The sequence below is a fragment of the Dendropsophus ebraccatus genome, chromosome 14, assembly GCF_027789765.1.
Source record: "Dendropsophus ebraccatus isolate aDenEbr1 chromosome 14, aDenEbr1.pat, whole genome shotgun sequence".
Taxonomy (NCBI): domain Eukaryota; kingdom Metazoa; phylum Chordata; class Amphibia; order Anura; family Hylidae; genus Dendropsophus; species Dendropsophus ebraccatus.
In genome coordinates this window covers 65,212,090-65,229,353 of record NC_091467.1, presented here as the reverse complement: position 1 = coordinate 65,229,353, position 17,264 = coordinate 65,212,090, and the positions used below count along the sequence as shown (strand labels likewise).

Sequence of the window (17,264 nt, the reverse complement as noted above, 5' to 3'; positions counted from 1 at the left end):
TAGAGCGTGCGGTTAAGAGCTGTGTGTGTATAGAGTGTGTGGTGCAGAGCTGTGTGTGTGTATAGAGTGTGCAGTGCAGAGCTGTGTGTGTTTGTATACAGTGTGCAGTGCAGAGCTGTGTGTGTGTGTGTATAGAGTGTGCAGTGCAGAGCTGTCTGTGGGTATAGCGCGTGCGGTGCAGAGCTGTGTGTGTATAGAGTGTTCGGTGCAGAGCTGTGTGTGTATAGAGCATGCGGTGCAGAGCTGTGTGTGTATAGAGTGTTCGGTGCAGAGCTGTGTGTGTATAGATTATGCGGTGCAGAGCTGTGTGGGTATAGAGCGTGCAGTGCGGAGCTGTGTGTGTATAGAGTGTGTGGTGCAGAGGTGTGCGTGTATAGAGTGTGTGGTGCACAGCTGTGTGTGAGTGTGTGTATATAGTGTGCAGTGCAGAGCTGTGTGTGTGTGTGTGTGTGTGTATACAGTGTGCAGTGCAGAGCTGTGTGTGTGTATAGAGTGTGTGGTGCAGAGCTGTGTGTGTGTGTGTATATAGTGTGCAGTGCAGAGCTGTGTGTGTGTAGTGTATAGTGTGTGGTGCAGAGCTGTGTGTGTGTGTATATATAGTGTGCAGTGCAGTACTGTGTGTGTGTGTAAAGAGTGTGCAGTGCAGAGCTGTGTGTGTATAGAGCGTGCGGTGCAGAGCTGTGTGTGTATAGTGTGTGGTGCAGAGCTGTGTGTGTATAGAGTGTGCGGTGCAGAGCTGTGTGTGTATAGAGTGTGCGGTGCAGAGCTCTGTGTGTGTATAGAGTGTGCAGAGCTGTGTGTGTGTATAGTGTGTGGTGCAGAGCTGTGTGTGTGTGTACTGTGTATAGTGTGCAGTGCAGTACTGTGTGTGTGTGTGTATAGAGCGTGCGGTGCAGAGCTGTGTGTGTATAGAGTGTGTGGTGCAGAGCTGTGTGTGTATAGTGTGGTGCAGCGCAGAGCTGTGTGTATATAGAGCGTGCGGTGCAGAGCCATGTGTGTTTGTGTATAGTGCGTGTGGTGCAGGTGCGTGAGTGTGTTGTGTGTGTAGCTTGCGGACACAGCCCTGTTTGTATATAAACTGTCTGACTCCTCCCACACAAGTGACTGATCACATGATCATGACATCACACAGGTCCTTCAGCCTGCAGCCCAGGGCTCGTACAGCTCTGCAGGTCAGGTATGTGGAGATTCCTGCAGGATTCTCAGGGCAGTTTTCCCATGAAGTCCTCAGTTCGGTCTCAGTGTCGCCTTCCTGTGAATGTTTTTTGCCCCTCACAGGCTCCTGTAGCTGCCTTCAGTTGCCATGGATACTCTTCTTACCCCATGTTGTCCCCCTACCTGACCAGTCCAATAAAAACACTGCTGGGGCAGAGCCTCAGAGCTTCCAGGTAGCAGCACCTCACGGGTCTGGTGCCATGTGTAACTATATGGCCGTGTTTTCCTGGTATCTATAGATAGAAACATAAGAGTGTGGGCGGAGTAAGTCCCCCTGCTCCATCTAGTCTTCCTTTTTTAATATTTCCTTTCTTATTCTGTTAGCATAGATATATGTATCCTAGGCTGGCAGGGCCGTATTAGCAGCTGCTGCTGCCCTCGGCACTAAACCTGAAAACGCCCCATCTTGGGGAGTGTGGGGGGAGCCTGATTTCGGCCACATGCATTTCTCTACATGTAGAAAAATTTTCTGAATCACGTTTTTCATGGTTTTTAACAGCTTAAAACATAAACAAACTTCCACATTGAATGAATGATTAGAGCCGCCTGCATATTTTCTGAGGGAATTCTCACCACAGGATTGGTAGGTAATGGCTCCAGGCCTCGCATTTACTGGATTAGGGTGGGTTCATACTACGGAATTCTTGTGGACAACGTCCGTGGAATTTCGCAGAATGTCCTTGCGCACAGCCGCGCGCCTTTCCGCCGACTCCATAGACACCATTCTATGGGCCGGCGTATTCCGCTATCCGCCGAAAGAAGTGACATGTCACTTCTTTCGGCGGATAGCGGAATACCCCGGCCCATAGAATGGTGTCTATGGAGCCGGCGGAAAGGCGTGGACATTCTGCGGAATTCCGTAGTATGAACCCACCCTTTCTGTGACTGGATAACACCGCCATACTAGATCTGAACAATTTCAACATACACACACACACACACACACACACACTCCCCTTGAAAAGACACCAGATTTACTGGGGAGGTGGGAGACTAAAAAAATAAAAACAAAAAAAAAGTTGTTTCTTTCACCCTGCTCCCTGGTGCTGCCCCCCTGCAAGGTGCTGCCCTAGGCATCGGACCACGGTGCCTAGTGGTAAATACGGCCCAGCAGGCTGGTTTACATTCAATTATTGTAGATTTAGGCCCCCTTCACACGTCCGGAAAAACCATCCGGATTTCCTATCAGGAAATCCGGACGGATTTCCGGACCCATAGACTTTAATTGGTCACGGACACCCTTCCGGATTTTTCCGGAAGGGTGTCCGTTCCGGAAAATATATCCGGAAAAAATAGGACATGTCCTATTTTTGTCCGGAATTCCGTTCCGGACGCCCCCATAGAAGGCTATGGGGGCGCCGGAATCACGGGCACTTTCCTGATGTACATCAGGAAAGTGCCCGTGATTCCGGATGGTTGACAGCCTGCCGGCACCCCCGCTGCCCGAACGCCGCGCCGCCACCACCCAAGGGATCCCTGCACCCGGACATCAGCTGCCGCCGCCCGGTGACCCCGCAGCGCCGCATCGCATCACCCCGCCGCCGCCCGATGACCCAGCGCCGTATCGCATCACGCCGCCGCCCGCTGACCCCGCATCGCATCACCCCGCCGCCCTCTGACCCCGCATCGCATTACCCCGCTGCGCCGCATCGCCCCGCCGCCCGCTGACCCCGCATCGCATTACCCCGTCGCGCCGCATCGCCCCGCCGCCGTATCGCATCACCCCGCCGCTGCCGCCCGATGACCCCGCCGCCGCATGACATCACCCCATCGCATCATCCCGCCGCCGCCGCCCGATGACCGCGCCGCATCGCATCACCCCGCCGCCACCCCGACCTCTGTTCCCCTCCCTCTCCGAGTCCGCAGCAGCTTGCACCCGCCCGCCCGGGACTCCCACCAGCTGCCGTCGCTGTTCTTCCGCCGCCGACAGGTGAGATACACAGCCCTCTCCCCCCCAATACTAAAACTCCCAACATGTCCTGCTAACAGGCCATGATGGGAGTTGTACTTCTGCAGCCTGTGGCCATCTAGGTTGCAGGAGTACAACTCTCATCATGTCCCTGTTGACAGGTCATGATGGGAGTTGTACTTCTGCAGCCTGTGGCCATCTAGGTTGCAGAAGTACAACTCTCATCATGTCCCTGTTGGAAACACTTTTTTTTTACTCATCAGGAAATCCTGAAGGTTTTTCCTGATGATTTCCTGATGGTAAAAACGGATTACTGTCAGGAAATCCTGATACTATCCTGATGACATTTGAGGTCTCCTGATCAGGATTTCCTGACAGTAAAAACTGACACGGACGTGTGAATGGGGCCTTACCAGCTGCGTATGCTGGAAGTTTGTCTGAAGCATCTACTACTATTTCAGTATAGTAGTAATTTTTTGTGTTGTTTCTGACCTCCCCCCCCCCCCCATAACCTCAGATTGTGTCCTCTTGTTCTTGTCTTCCCTCTTGAACCTTATTTAGTTCTTTAATATATTTAAAAATATATACAGCCCAGCATACCATTATATATATACAGTGGTGCCTTGGATTACGAGCATAATTCGTTCCGAGACTGTGCTTGTAATTAAAATTCACTCAAAGCAAGTTTTCCCATAAGAAATCACTGATATGCAGACAATCGGTTTCACACCCCAAATATAATGATTTATTATTCTGAATAACATGTAAGACAGATGAAACAAACATTCAGAAACAGCAGAATATGTGATATTATAAGTTACTGTACAGTAATGGAGAGGATAGGAAACACAAGGGCTGACAGAGACTGCAGGAAGCATGAAGGAATGAGCAGGGCAGATGTGGGCACATACATGCAGCACTCTCTGTCCGGGGAGAGAGGGGTTACAGCTATGGAGAGATTACCTCCACAGTCCTGTCCCCTGATGTAAGCCCCAGCCTGAGCTGGATCTGCTATGATTTGGAAGGTGAGGGAGACTTCCTGGGTCAGAGTACAGTGCTGTAGACCCCGCTATGCAGACCATGCCCCTCCCCCACTCCCCCTCCCACACAGTACAGTACACCAAAGCAATGCTCTTAATCCAAAACACCCTTAAACCAAGGTACCCCTGTACAGCCCAGCATACCATTATATACATATATATATATATATATATATATATATATATCCCAGCATACCATTATACAGCCCAGCATACCATTAGCTTTCCCTACCAGTTGCCTGCACTGGTGACTCATTGTGAGGTATCCAAAAGAAGGTCCAACATTGTGAGGTGTCAGAAATCACTACCCCTAAATCCTTCTCTTCTAAAGTCTTTGCTATCACAGAACTGCTTTCATCATCATAGAATAGAGGCTTCCTCCTCACCAAGTGCATTATTTTACATTCATTAAAACATTGAACTGTAGTTTATTATTATCTCCTCAAATGTATCCCTTATTGTCTCCAGTAATTTGGTATAATTTTATATGGTCCCAACTTCTTTCCACAATACAGGATTCTTCATGTCTATCTAAGATACTTTTGCTGACAGCCTATTTAAGGATGGATCGGGACAGGGACAAGATGGCGGAGAGGATAATAAATCTCACCCTAGAGATACTATTCCAGCTTACTGGAGAGGTGAGGGGGATTCTGGGAGTGATGTCACATGACACCATTCTTCTCCATGTAATAACAAATGGATATGACTGGAGAGGTGAGGGGGATTCTGGGAGTGATGTCACATGACACCATTCTTCTCTATGTAATAACAGATAGATATGACTGGAGAGGTGAGGGGGATTCTGGGAATGTATGTAGTGATATGTATTACTGTATCTCCATAACCAGGATTACACAGTGGTGAAGAAGACCTCTAGTGGGCGCTGTGGGGCCCCTGTGTGTGACGGATGGGGAAGAACCCTGAGCCCAATCCCGGGGCCCCCACCTCACCCCCTGATACATGAGGAAATCAATGAGCAGAAGATCCTAGAACTCACCAACAAGATGGTGGAGCTGCTGACTGGAGAGGTGAGGAGGCTGCTGGGAATGCTGGGACATTATACAGGAAGGCTATGAAGGGATGGGGGGGATGACTGTGTGATCATTGTGTGTGTCAGGTTCCTATAAGGTGTCAGGACGTGGCGCTCTATTTCTCCATGGAGGAGTGGGAGTATGTAGAAGGACACAAGGATCAGTACAAGGAGGCCATGATGGAGGATCAGCCGCCCCTCCCATCACCAGGTAATAGACAGGACTACATACACCCCGCCGTTATTTCTCCCTATATACAGAATGGAGTCAGTCTCTCTATGTGTTCCCTACAGTCACATCCAGTAAGAGAACAACACCAGAGAGATGTCCCCGTCCTCTTCTTCCTCAGGATTGTCCAGAAGAAGATCACAATGTCCCCCAGGATGATCAGGTAGCTGGAGATGGGGCTCCATGATGTCTTCCCTGTGATGTGTAGAGGGGCTGTGAGGGGCTTGTGTCCGTTCTTATCCTGCAGTATTATATGGGTTATATATTATTGCTGCTCATGATAATTTCTGCTCATATGAGACATTCCGCCTTGTCTTGCAGTTTTTGAACCAAGATACATATCTGAACATGATAGTAAAAGAAGAGACATATATGAGCGATGATGAGTCGTGTACAGAGGACGTTCCTATAGATGACAGCCCCTCAGGTGAGTAGTACTAAATACTCCAGGCTCTATCTCTGGTTTCTGTGTAATTTACTGAGATCTGGCCATATGCATTTTGATGTCACTGGGAACAGTTTGGGAAAGGGACCACATGCTGGATAACCGGAGATGGAATAGAGGAGGAGCAGATGATGATGGGGAGGACAATTTGATCTATTAGAATGATGATGTCATCTGCAGGAACACTCCCAAAAATTGTGCCACCATCTGAGCCCACCCCAGGTCTGACAGCATCACCCGGATCACCTGCTCTGGATCGGCACACCATAGAGACAGATTGGCCAAATGTCGGCACTGTTCTTTATTGCTACCACCGCCCTGCCCCTCTGATCTCATCATCACCTCCAGACCATGGTTTCTCAGCCGAGTTGGCATTATTTCTCAAGGAAAGACATCCTTACCTCATACTCTACGGAGAATGTGAGCCACTCCTTGGAGGAGGATGCCCACCACCGTTCACGTGGCTGCTGCTCCCTGCATGGAATACTACGTGGCGCCTTCTTGGAATTGAAGCGACAAACAGTCTGCCTATGTATGATCTGCAATGTTTCCACTTGCAGGAATGCCACCTTGCACATGCTGGACTACCTTTACAAGAGATTCAGAAATACACCAGGCACCGGACCAGCTAAGATAGCATGCGCTATGTGTAACTGTGAGCTCTGGGAGTGATGACCCATCAGGGACGCGTGTCATCTACTTGGTTGCTTACATGCTCAGAAGCTTATAGTTGGACAAGACAGGACCAGATGGACAAGACAGGAGTGCACGGCGTGCAACAGAGGGGCCATTTATACCTGCAAGCAGGAGAGAGTTCGCCATCACCCCAAAAAAGAGGATGGCAGGTCAAGGATAGGAGAGAAAGAGGGAAGAAAATGGGGAGGGGGGCAAAAAAAAATAACAGAAAAAAGGGGGGCCAGCCATCATCCTGAATTCTCAACCTAAACAGGACAATGACCAGCCTTGTTACTACGACTGATAGGCGAGACCTGAAATCCAAACCAATATTGCCATATCTTAAGAAGATACGGTAAGGTCCTCCATCCATACAACTTCCTGGACCTTTTTTTATCCACATGGAAACAGAGAGGAGGCCTGCTCCCAAGGGGTTAGGTACAGGATCCTGCCACCACAGCTCCGGCAGATGGGGGAGACATGAAGGATTAAGGAGTGTAATCTACCTCCAAGCATTTCAATGGGAGATATTGGGGACAGGCACGTTGATCCATAAACCTATAAAGATTTTTTACTTAAAGTGTCACATTTTTCGTTGCAGAAATCAATAGTACAGGGGATTTTAAGAAACGTTGTAATTGGGTTTATTAGGCAAATCTGCCATTATCTGCATTCAAAAAGACTTTCCCCAGGCCCCCCCCCCTCCTCCCTCTCATTCACTGCTCATTATCAGGAAATCTCGACTCTTTGGCCTTGTGTAACCTATGGAGAGGGGAGGGGGGAGGAGGGAGATTAGTCACTAGCAGAGAGCAGAGAACAAAGGATTACAAAGTGGGAGCTGTGTGAAAGCCGGTATGGAGAGGTCAGAGACGTCAGTGCTGACTTCAGAGGAAATAGCCTGGTGATGTAGCTGTAAATTACCTCTTTGTTGTCCTGTTTTGGTGCCTCATCTCCCTCCACCCCTTCCCCCTCCATAGAGAACCATGAAGACAGGGGGAGAGCTTCAAACTGCTTTTTCATGATAAAAATGCATTTTTCAGCTACTGAACCCAGTTACAAAGTTTCTTAAAATCGCCTGGACTATTGATTTCTGAAAAAAAAAATTAAACGACAGTGACACTTTAAGGAGTGTAATCTACCTCCAAGAATTTCAATGGGAGATATTGGGGACAGGCACATGGATCCATTAACCATTAAGATTTTTGACTATTTTTGAAACTACAGAGAGACCAGCATGGATGGGTACAGACACCATCTGCTGCTTGTAGATGAGATTCTCATGTGTTTTCCACCACTGTTTTAGGTCCCTATTATATGGAGCGATAATCGGCCCAATCAGGCTCCATGTAATAAAGACGACGACTGATCGTGTCTTTAGGTCGGACACCAAAATGATCGGCCACCGACCACGTGTGATAGAGATGCGTAGATGACGGCTAACAATTGAATACCTCTCCACGCTCCGGGTCTTTTCCTGCTCTCTGCCCACGGCTGTAGCGTGAAAGCGGTCTTTGAACTGACAGGCCACTCAGCCAATCACTGGCTGCAACGGTCCTGGCCAATAATTGGCTGAGTGGCCTGTCAGCTCAGAGAGGCAAATATGCAGCTGCAGAGGGCAGGAGAAGACCAGGAATGTGGAGAGGTAATGTATAAGAGTTTAGGGCAAGGGCTGCATAGACATCGGTAACGATATCTGTGCAGCCCTTGCTAAATGATAATTAAGCCTTGTAATAGGCTCAGTGAAAGAGCGCTGATCTAGAAGATCGGCGCTCGTTTATATTATTGATCGGGCTGTCATTGACCCATGTATTAGGACCCTTAGTGATTTCTGCTACATACACTGCAGCTTATATGGGCATTTTTACATAGAATATTATTAAATACAAAGATAATAAAATTAGTTGTATTTTTGGCAGATGACTGTACCAGGAGCTCAGAAGAACATCTGGTGTCTTCAGGTTTAGGAGCAGATGATTGTGGTATAGCACATGACGCAGATGAAGAGCCTTCCATTATCCCAGATATACCCAAAGATCTGTCAGCTGATCCTTTTATACAAGGTCCGTCTTTATCACAGACTGATAAGCAAAATAAAAGTCACAGAAGAGGCCTCGTACATCATCAAAGAGCTGGCTCACGGGAGAGGCCATATTCATGTTCAGAATGCGAAAAATGTTTTAACTTTAAAAAAGATCTTGCTATGCATAAAAGAGGCCACACAGTAGAGAAGCCATTTTCATGTTCAGAATGTGGAAAACAATTCAGTCTGAAATCAAATCTTGTTACACATCTAATAAGCCACACAGGGGAGAAGCCATTTTCGTGTTCAGAATGTGGGAAATGTTTTAATCGGAAATCCAATCTTGTCACACACAAAAGAATTCACACAGGGGCGAAGCCATTTTCGTGTTCAGAGTGTGGGAAATGCTTTAATCGGAAATCCAATCTTGTCACACATAAAAGGATTCACACTGGGGAGAAGCCGTTCTCCTGTTCAGAATGTGGGAAATGTTTCAACCAGAAATCAGATCTTGTTACACATCAAAAAATACACACGGGGGAGAAGACTTTTTCATGTTCAGAGTGCGGCAAATATTTTGCAAACAAACATAATCTTGTCACACATAGTCAAATTCACACCGGGAAGAAACCATTTTCATGTTCAGAGTGTGGGAAATGTTTTTACCAGAAATCACATCTTGTTAGACATAAAAGAATTCACACAGGGGAAAAAACATTTTCATTACCAGAAATCAGGTCTTATCAGATATCATAGAATTCAAACAGGTGTCAGCGCATTTTTATGTTCAGAGTGTGGAAATGTTACAGTGTTAAAGGTTTTATCTGGGAAGCCAAAAAGGTATTACGTGTTCTGCTCCACCCTTGGCACATCTCAGAAGTATAAACCTCAGATCCCTTTAAGGTATTGTCATACTTCATTCAAAGATGGAAGAAGTAATTTTTTGATGCCCAGAATGTGTGAAATGTTTTTCTTGAAATCAAACGTTGTTGACTGTCACGTACGCCAGCATTGTTAGAAGAATATTTTTACTTTAATATATTTACCTGAATCTAAAAACTTGTTGTCATTGTTAATGAAACACTTCCTTGTGTTTGGGTCGATCGCTCCTTATATGTTACAATATTGCCCCATTACCTAGGTTGGTAAAGGAGAGCTGGTAGGCATCTCATGTATAAGTAGTGAGGGGGGACACACCGTGGATCCCAGATTTGGGTACATTTTTAGGGACCTATTTGAGGATGACTCATACGTAGGGAATATGTCTAGTTTTGTTTGCTAGGAAGTCTTATAACTATAGATGGGTATGGTATTGGCTCTGCTCACCATCAAGGAGAATCAACAGGCACAGCCCAGGGTACTAGACATTGGACCACCTCAGAAAAAAAAGGTCTCTGTTTACTCACCAGCAGCACTGTATGGTTTTCCATGGCTGAGCAACTGCATGCAAGCCTTACATCGCTCAGCACAATGCCAAGTGTCGGATGGAGATGTATAAAGACGCCACCACTGCAGTGGAGATACATCTTCTTTACAATTGTGAAAGAAGTAAATTACAATTTAAAAATCTCAAGTCTTTCAGTACTTAGCTGCTGTATGTCCTGCAGGAAGTGGTGTTCTTTCCAGTCTGGAGAGCAGGAGAGTGTTTTTTTTTAAGATATTTTATTAAAAGTTTTTTGTTATAATTGTACAAGCATTAATTCGGTACATTAAGAATGGTGTATAATTTAATAATCAAGAAAAATTACATGAAGATTGTAACATAAGAAGACAAGTGATGACATAGTAAAGGGAATATAACATGTCACATCACACAATATTTTCGTACAGAGAAAACAGTGTTGTACAGGGGCGGGAGGGGGAATAAAATAACTATATGAAAATCCTTAGTACTCTGGACAGTTCCTAACATGGACAGAGGTGGCAGCAGAGAGCACTGTGCCAGACTGGGAAAAAAATTCTACTTCATGCAGAACATACAGCAGATGATAAGTACTGGAAGACTTGAGATTTTTTAATAGAAGTAAATTACAAATCTCTGGCACTTTCTGACACCAGTTGATTTGAAGGGAAAAAAAAACGATGCAGTACCCCTATTTATTTACAGTTTGGATTTTTATATGTAAATGTTATCAAATACCAATAGAATTTAGAGGATTTTTAAATCACAAATAATAAAATCCATTTATTTTTGGCAGATGACCATATCAGGATCTCAGATGGACTTTTAATATCTTCTGGTTTTAAAGCAGAAGATACCTATGATGAACATCTCATTATTCCAGATATAACTTCATCCCTTCAAAGCAAAGACGTATTATCTGACGTTAGTAAAAAAGTCCCTTCATTTGATTTATTACAGACTGTTAAGCAGATTAAAAGTCACAGAAGAGTTGTTGAACACGAAAAAGCTCAAACAAGGCAGAAGATATTTTCATGTTCAGAATGTGGGAAATGTTTTAACCGTAAATTTTGTCTTGTTATGCATAAGAGAATTCACACAGGGGAGAAGATATATTCATGTTCAGATTGTGGAAAATGTTTTTACCGGAAATTTTGTCTTATCACTCATCGGAGAGTTCACACAGGGGAGAAGCCATTTCCGTGCCCAGAATGTGGAAAATGTTTTTCCCAGAAATCCGGTCTTCTTACACATCAGAGAATTCACACAGGGGTGAAACCATTTTCGTGTTTAGAATGTGGGAAATATTTTATACGGAAATCAGTTCTTGCCAAACACCAGCGAAGTCACACAGGGGAGAAGCCATTTTCATGTTCAGAATGTGGGAAATGTTTTAGCCATCAATCAAATCTTGTTACACATCTCAGAATTCACACGGGAGTGAAGCCATTTTCCTGTCCAGAATGCGAGAAGTGTTTCATCCATAGGTCAGGTCTCGTTAGACATCAAAGAACTCACACAGGGGTGAAGCCATTTTCATGTTTAGAATGTGGGAAATGTTTTAGTCGTCAAGCAAATCTTGTTAAACATCACAGAATTCATACAGGGGAGAAGCCGCTTAGAAAAAAAACTCTTATTACACATAGAAGAATTCACACAGGGGAGAAAATCAGTACCGTAACTATCTGAATATACTATAAACACAATTGTGGAAATAAAAGAGATATCTATGCAGTAAAGTTGTTTGGAATCTTCCAATAAACCTCCTGTCACTACAGACATAGAACATTGTAAAATTACTATAGTATATGTGCACAACTTAGTAGGTAAAAAGATTTTTTTTTTGCCACTGCTTAAAGGGGCTGGCCACTTTATAGTAAAATAGTTCAGTGTACAGTATAAGGAAGTGTACTCAGCAGATCCCTTTGTGGTGAGTCTGTCCATAAGATGGCCAACATGGAGGAGCATGTGACCATGCCCCGCCCCCTAGTGTCCCAGTGTATATGCCTATGGAGGACACTGGGGGCAGGGCATGGTCACATGCTTCTCAATGTGAGCCATCTTATGGACAGAATCACCACAAAGCAGGACAGCACGGCCTGGAGGAGGGGAGTCTGATTTTGGCTCTATGCGGTACACAGGGAGCTACTGCCAGTATATACAGTGAGTACGAATGGAGCTGCTGTCAGTATATACAGTGAGTACAGTTACTAATAATGTACACTGAACTATTTTACTATAAAGGGGCCAACCCCTTTAACCTCTTAAGGACATATGACGTACCCGTACGTCATATGTCCTCAAGAGGTGTTCAGAGCGGGGCCGCGCGGCGTTCCCGCTCTGAACCGCCCCGATCCCTGTTGCCGCGTGTAGCCCGTGACCGCGGCTATTAGCGGGCACGGTCCGATCGCTGTGCCCGCTAATAAGGTAATCGGAGGCAGCAGTCCCGGAGGAGCGATCTCTGTGTGTGGTGCCGGCCGGGGTCCACTCCAAGATGGCGCCGACCACGGCTCGGCATTCGTTTGTTTTCGGCTGCAGCAGCCGAAAGCAAACGAGTGCAGATCTCATTGATCTTTGCTGTATAAGTGTAAGAGATCAAAGTGTATATACTAGAAGTCCCCCAGGGGGGAATAACCCTAACCCCAGGGGGAATAACCCTAACCCCAGGGGGGCTTCTAGTATATGTGTAAAAAAAAAAAAGTGTTATTAGTAAAAAGCCCCCTCCCCTAATAAAAGTCTGAATCACCCCCCTTTTCCCAGGTTTTAAATAAAAAAAAATAAATAAACATGTTTGCTATCGCCGCGTGCGTAATCGCCCAAAATATTAATTTATCACATTCCTGATCTCGCACGGTAAACGGCGTAAGCTCAAAAAATCCCAAAGTGCAAAATTGCGCATTTTTGGTCGCATCAAATCCAGAAAAAATTTAATAAAAAGCGATCAAAAAGTCGTATATGCGCAATCAAGGTACCGATAGAAAGTAAACATCGTGGCGCAAAAAATTACACCTCACACAGCCCCATAGACCAAAGGATAAAAGCGCTATAAGCCTGGGAATGGAGCGATTTTAAGGGACATATATTTGTTAACAATGGTTTGAATTTTTTACAGGCCATCAGATACAATATAAGTTATACATGTTACATATCGTTTTAATCGTAACGACTTGAGGAACATATATAACAAGTCAGTTTTACCCCAGGGCGAATGGCGTAAAAATAAATACCCACCAAATAAAAGAAATGCGTTTTTTTGTTTTTTTTTCAATTTCACCACACTTTGAATTTTTCTCTGGTTTCGCAGTGTACTTTATGCAAAAATTCAGTCTGTCATTGCAAAGTACAATTAGTGATGCAAATATGGTGTTCAAATCAACTGGTGTCAGAAATTTATACAGATTTGTAAATTTACTTTAATTTAAAAATCTTAAGTCTTTCAGTACTTATCAGCTGCTGTATGTCCTACAGGAAGTGGTGTATTCTCCAGTCTTACACAGTGCTCTCTGCTGCCACCTCTGTTCATTTCAGTAACCCATTCATTTCAGTCACCCATTCATTTCAGTCGCACATTCCGTAGATCACACCTGTTCGTTCATTGGACGGACCATGGAATCCGCCCATGCATAGAATGGAGTCTATGACATGGGCGGAGACGCGCCCGCCCGCCACAGTCTGCGAGCGGGTGCGAGCTGCGGAATGCGCAAAGGGTTATCTATCGCCATTCCATAGTGTGCACGTACCCTAGTAGAGGAAAGAATACACTACTTTCTGCAGGACATACAGCAGCTGATACGTATGGGAAGACTAGAGATTTTTAAATAGAAGTAAATTACAAATCTATATAACTTTCTGACACCAGTTGATATCAAAGAAGAAAAACGTTTTGCCGGAGTACCCCTTAGTGGTTGAGGAATCTTCTGCCATACTGAATGCACTTGGGCATGCAAGTATCAGGATCCACTGCTGGCAGCTCCCTGTACAATGTGGTCGCTGGGAGATGCTGTAGGTTATGGGACCACATTTAGGCCTGGCAGGTTGCTCAGTGTAGTATGGGCAATATGTGGTCTGATGTTGTCATATTCAAAAATGGCTCCACAAACAAATCACTGTAACCCCGAGCTGTTAGTCATACCTCCCAAGTGTCCCTACTTTGGGAGGGACAGTCCCTACTTTTGAGCTAAGTCCCTCTTAGCCCCTTACATGTCCCTCTTTTTGACCTAGGAATTAGTTTTGCATTAGGGTGCCTTCACACCTACCGGATCCGCAACGGATCTCACTTCTGCGGATTCGCAGCGAGATCAGCTGCGGATCCAGTATCATTCACCCCTATGATAGCACATACTCGCAGCGGGATTAACATCCCGCTGTGAGTATGTGCTTTAACTCCCTGGTGCCCGCAGCCCCGCCGCCCGCAGCCCCGTCCCATCAGCCCCGCCGCCGTCATCCTCCATCCCCATCCCATCATCTCCGCCACCGGCATCCTCCATCTCCGCGCCTGCCATCGCGAGCATACATTACCTGTTTGGCGGCGCAGCTACAGTGCCGGGGATGGAGGACGACGGGGACGGAGGATGACGGGAACAGGGATGGAGGATGACGGCGGCGGGGCTGATGGGACGGGGATGGAGGATGCCGGGGACGGAGGATGACGGGAACAGGGATGATGGGACGGGGATGGAGGATGCCGGGAACGGGGATGATGGGACGGGGATGGAGGATGCCGGGAACGGGGATGATGAGACGGGGATTATGGGACGGGGATGAAGGACGCCGGGGACGGGGATGATGGGACGGTGATGCAGGGCTACGGGCACCAGGGAGTTAAAGCACATACAGCGGGATGTCAATCCTGCTGCGAGTATGTGCCATCATAGGGGTGACTGATACTGGATCTGCAGCTGATCTCGCTGCGAATCCACAGAAGTGAGATCCGCTGCGGATCCGGTAGGTGTGAAGGCACCCTTAAAGGGGTTATTCAGAGCTACAAAAACATGGCCACTTTTGCACCATTCTTGACTCTAGGTTGGGTGCAGGTTTTGAAACTCAGTTCCATTGAAGTAAATGGAGCTTAATTGCAAACCACAGCTGACCTGGAGACAAGAGTGGGGCAAAAGTGGCCATGTTTTTGCAGCGCAGGATAACCCCTTTAAGGGTACCTTCACACGTACCGGATCCGCAGTGGATTTCACGCTGGTATAGTGAAGTTCTATGGGGTCCCATACCCGCAGCAGAATGAAAATATGTGACCTGACCCCTCTAACCCCCGGCACAAAGCAGACATCACCTGCTGGGTGCCGCGGCTGCAGTGAGGCTATACCCAGAAAAAAGAACTTTAGTCCCCTGGGCGAGTGACAGGCAGTGGCGGGGACAGGTCATCTGGGTGGTTCCCCGCCCGTCACTAGTCACCGCACTCTGCCTGTCAGCGTGCTCGGAGGGATGATTGACAGGCAGAGAGTCCAGTAACAAACCTCTCTGTCTGTCATTCATCCCCTCGGAGCGCGGTGACTAGTGACGGGCAGGGAGCCGCCCAGATGACTACTTCCCCGTCGCTGCCTGTCACGCGTCCAGGGGATTAAAGTGCTTTTTCGGGTATACAGCTCCTGCTGGTACGTGCTATGGCTGCTGCAGGAGCTGTATACAGCCGTTTAGGGAACCGATTGGGTTGATTGGTTCCCTTTATAGTATTGGATCCTACAGATTGTTCTACTCAGATGAATCATGTGACATTATGGCCCCTTTCACTCATAATTTCACACACGCAGATCACATGGCCCCATACACACATCTGTAGGTGTTAGGGATCCATTCTGATGATCCATGACATAAAAAAATTATTACGCCATTGTCATCCGTGTCACCTATCTGACAGTGGGTCCCTGTAAATGTGAACAGTTACAGAAGCGCATATGTAATCCTGTCCGCAGATGCAGGTCCACAATTACAGACAGGGTTACTGATGTGTGACTGGAACCTAAGGATGCATCACACATACAGGATCTGCTGCAGATTTACAGATATCAATTTAATGAAATGCATCAATCTGCAGCAGATCCTGGATGTGTGATGCATCAGTCTGCAGCGGATCCTAGATGTGTGATGCATCAGTCTGCAGCAGGTCCTGTATGATTCTGCAGCAGATCCTGTATGTGTGATGCATCAGTCTGCAGCGGATCTTGGATGTGTGATGCATCAGTCTGCAGAAGGTCCTGTATGATTCTGCAGCAGATCCTGTATGTGTGGTGCATCAGTCTGCAGCAGGTCCTGTATGTGTGGTGCATCAGTCTGCAGCAGGTCCTGTATGTGTGATGCATCAGTCTGCAGCAGGTCCTGTATGTGTGATGCATTAGTCTGCAGCAGGTCCTGTATGTGTGATTGCATCATTCTGCAGCAGATCCTGTATGTGTGATGCATCAGTCTGCAGCAGGTCATGGATGTGTGATGCATCATTCTGCAGCAGATCCTGGATGTTTGATGCATCAGTCTGCAGTAGGTCCTGTATGTGTGATGCATCAGTCTGCAGCAGGTCCTGTATGTGTGATTGCATCATTCTGCAGCAGATCCTGTATGTGTGATGCATCAGTCTGCAGCAGATCCTGGATGTTTGATGCATCAGTCTGCAGTAGGCCCTGTATGTGTGATGCATCAGTCTGCAGCAGGTCCTGTATGTGTGATGCATCAGTCTGCAGCAGGTCCTGTATGATTCTGCAGCAGATCCTGTATGTGTGATGCATCAGTCTGCAGCAGATCCTGTATGTGTGATGCATCAGTCTGCAGTAGGTCCTGTATGTGTGATGCATCAGTCTGCAGCAGGTCCTGTATGTGTGATGCATCAGTCTGCAGCAGGTCCTGTATGTGTGATGCATCAGTCTGCAGCAGGTCCTGTATGTGTGATGCATCAGTCTGCAGCAGGTCCTGTATGATTCTGCAGCAGATCCTGTATGTGCGATGCATCAGTCTGCAGCAGGTCTTGTATGTGCGATGCATCAGTCTGCAGCAGGTCCTGTATGTGTGATGCATCAGTCTGCAGCAGATCCTGGATGTGTTAAAGGAGTCTTGAATTAAAATGTATAGAAATGTCTGTAAAATTTCCCTAGACTGAACCACAAGTGTCCCTGTTTGGCCGTCCAAACAGTTGGGAGGTATTTATGCTGTTAGTAAACCTGAAATGATGACTAGAGGAGACTACCATCCATTATGTCACAGTCCTGGGAGAAGGACTGATGTGCTTTGTGAAGACCTCTCCATTGGTATCACCCATGTGGTCTCCAGACCAATCCCAGGCTATACATGCATCTG

General features: G+C 46.6%; 1 protein-coding gene and 1 pseudogene across 5 annotated transcripts in view; both read left to right on the top strand.

Annotated features, from left to right (window-relative positions):
• The window catches only part of LOC138772476 (zinc finger protein 585A-like), a 140,066-nt pseudogene extending 130,458 nt beyond the window's left edge, over positions 1 to 9,608 (top strand).
• The window catches only part of LOC138772471 (zinc finger protein 665-like), a 49,850-nt gene continuing 33,686 nt past the window's right edge, over positions 1,101 to 17,264 (top strand). Inside the window, exons 1-3 of one of the 5 annotated variants that reach the window (XM_069952881.1) lie at positions 1,215 to 1,388; positions 1,715 to 1,798; positions 4,680 to 4,805. In XM_069952881.1, the coding sequence (XP_069808982.1) occupies positions 1,748 to 1,798; positions 4,680 to 4,805 (177 nt within the window). In that variant the 5' untranslated portion in view covers positions 1,215 to 1,388; positions 1,715 to 1,747. Of the gene's footprint in view, positions 1,178 to 1,199; positions 1,389 to 1,456; positions 1,480 to 1,714; positions 1,799 to 4,679; positions 4,806 to 17,264 lie in introns of those variants that run through there. The other 4 variants (XM_069952883.1, XM_069952885.1, XM_069952884.1 and 1 more) reach the window with 4 other exon arrangements.